We start from the raw sequence: 519 nt of genomic DNA on the forward strand, positions 1-519 counted from the left end.
AACCTGCGCTCCTTCGTAGAGGCCATTGTCGAGCCTTTGCACACGCCCGGAAGCTTCCGCGAGGCGCAGCCTTTAATTGAGAGCTTTGTACAGGCTTTTGTGGATTGTGCTGCTGGAGGCAGCGGCAGCAGCAGCAGCAGAAACAGCAGCAGCACTTCTGAGTCCTGCAGCGCGAGCAGCAGCAGACAGACAGGCGAGGGGAAGGAGCCCGCAGCCACTCCGCCGTATGCTGCTGCTGCTGCTGCTTCTGCTGCTGCTTCCCCTACTGCTGCAGCACTTGTTGAAGCAGCTCAAAGTGCAAGCAAAAAGGAAAGCTCTCAGCCTGCAGAGGCAGCAGCAGACGCTGCAGCAGCTCGAAAGACAAGCCACCAAGCGGCGGCAGCAGAAGCAGAACGCGGTAGCAGCAGCAGCAGCAGCAGCAGCAGCAGCTGCCAACCCCTGCAGCCCCCACGTTTGCCAGGCGAGCCACCGGCTTGGGGACGGCAGCCGCAGCAGCAGCAGCAGCAGCAGCAGCAAGAA

At 61.7% G+C, this 519-nt stretch overlaps 1 protein-coding gene across 1 annotated transcript in view; it reads left to right on the forward strand.

Moving 5' to 3' along the window:
- ETH_00036855 (uncharacterized protein) overlaps positions 1-519 on the forward strand; it is a gene marked incomplete at both ends in the record, with an annotated part of 4426 nt that overhangs the window by 486 nt on the left and 3421 nt on the right. Inside the window, one exon of the mRNA XM_013374107.1 lies at positions 20-517. Within this exon, the coding sequence (XP_013229561.1) occupies positions 20-517 (498 nt within the window). The remainder of the gene's footprint in view (positions 1-19; positions 518-519) is intronic.

Source organism: Eimeria tenella, genomic scaffold (genome assembly GCF_000499545.2).
Source record: "Eimeria tenella Houghton genomic scaffold, Eth_scaff1921, whole genome shotgun sequence".
Classification (NCBI taxonomy): Eukaryota; Apicomplexa; class Conoidasida; order Eucoccidiorida; family Eimeriidae; genus Eimeria; species Eimeria tenella.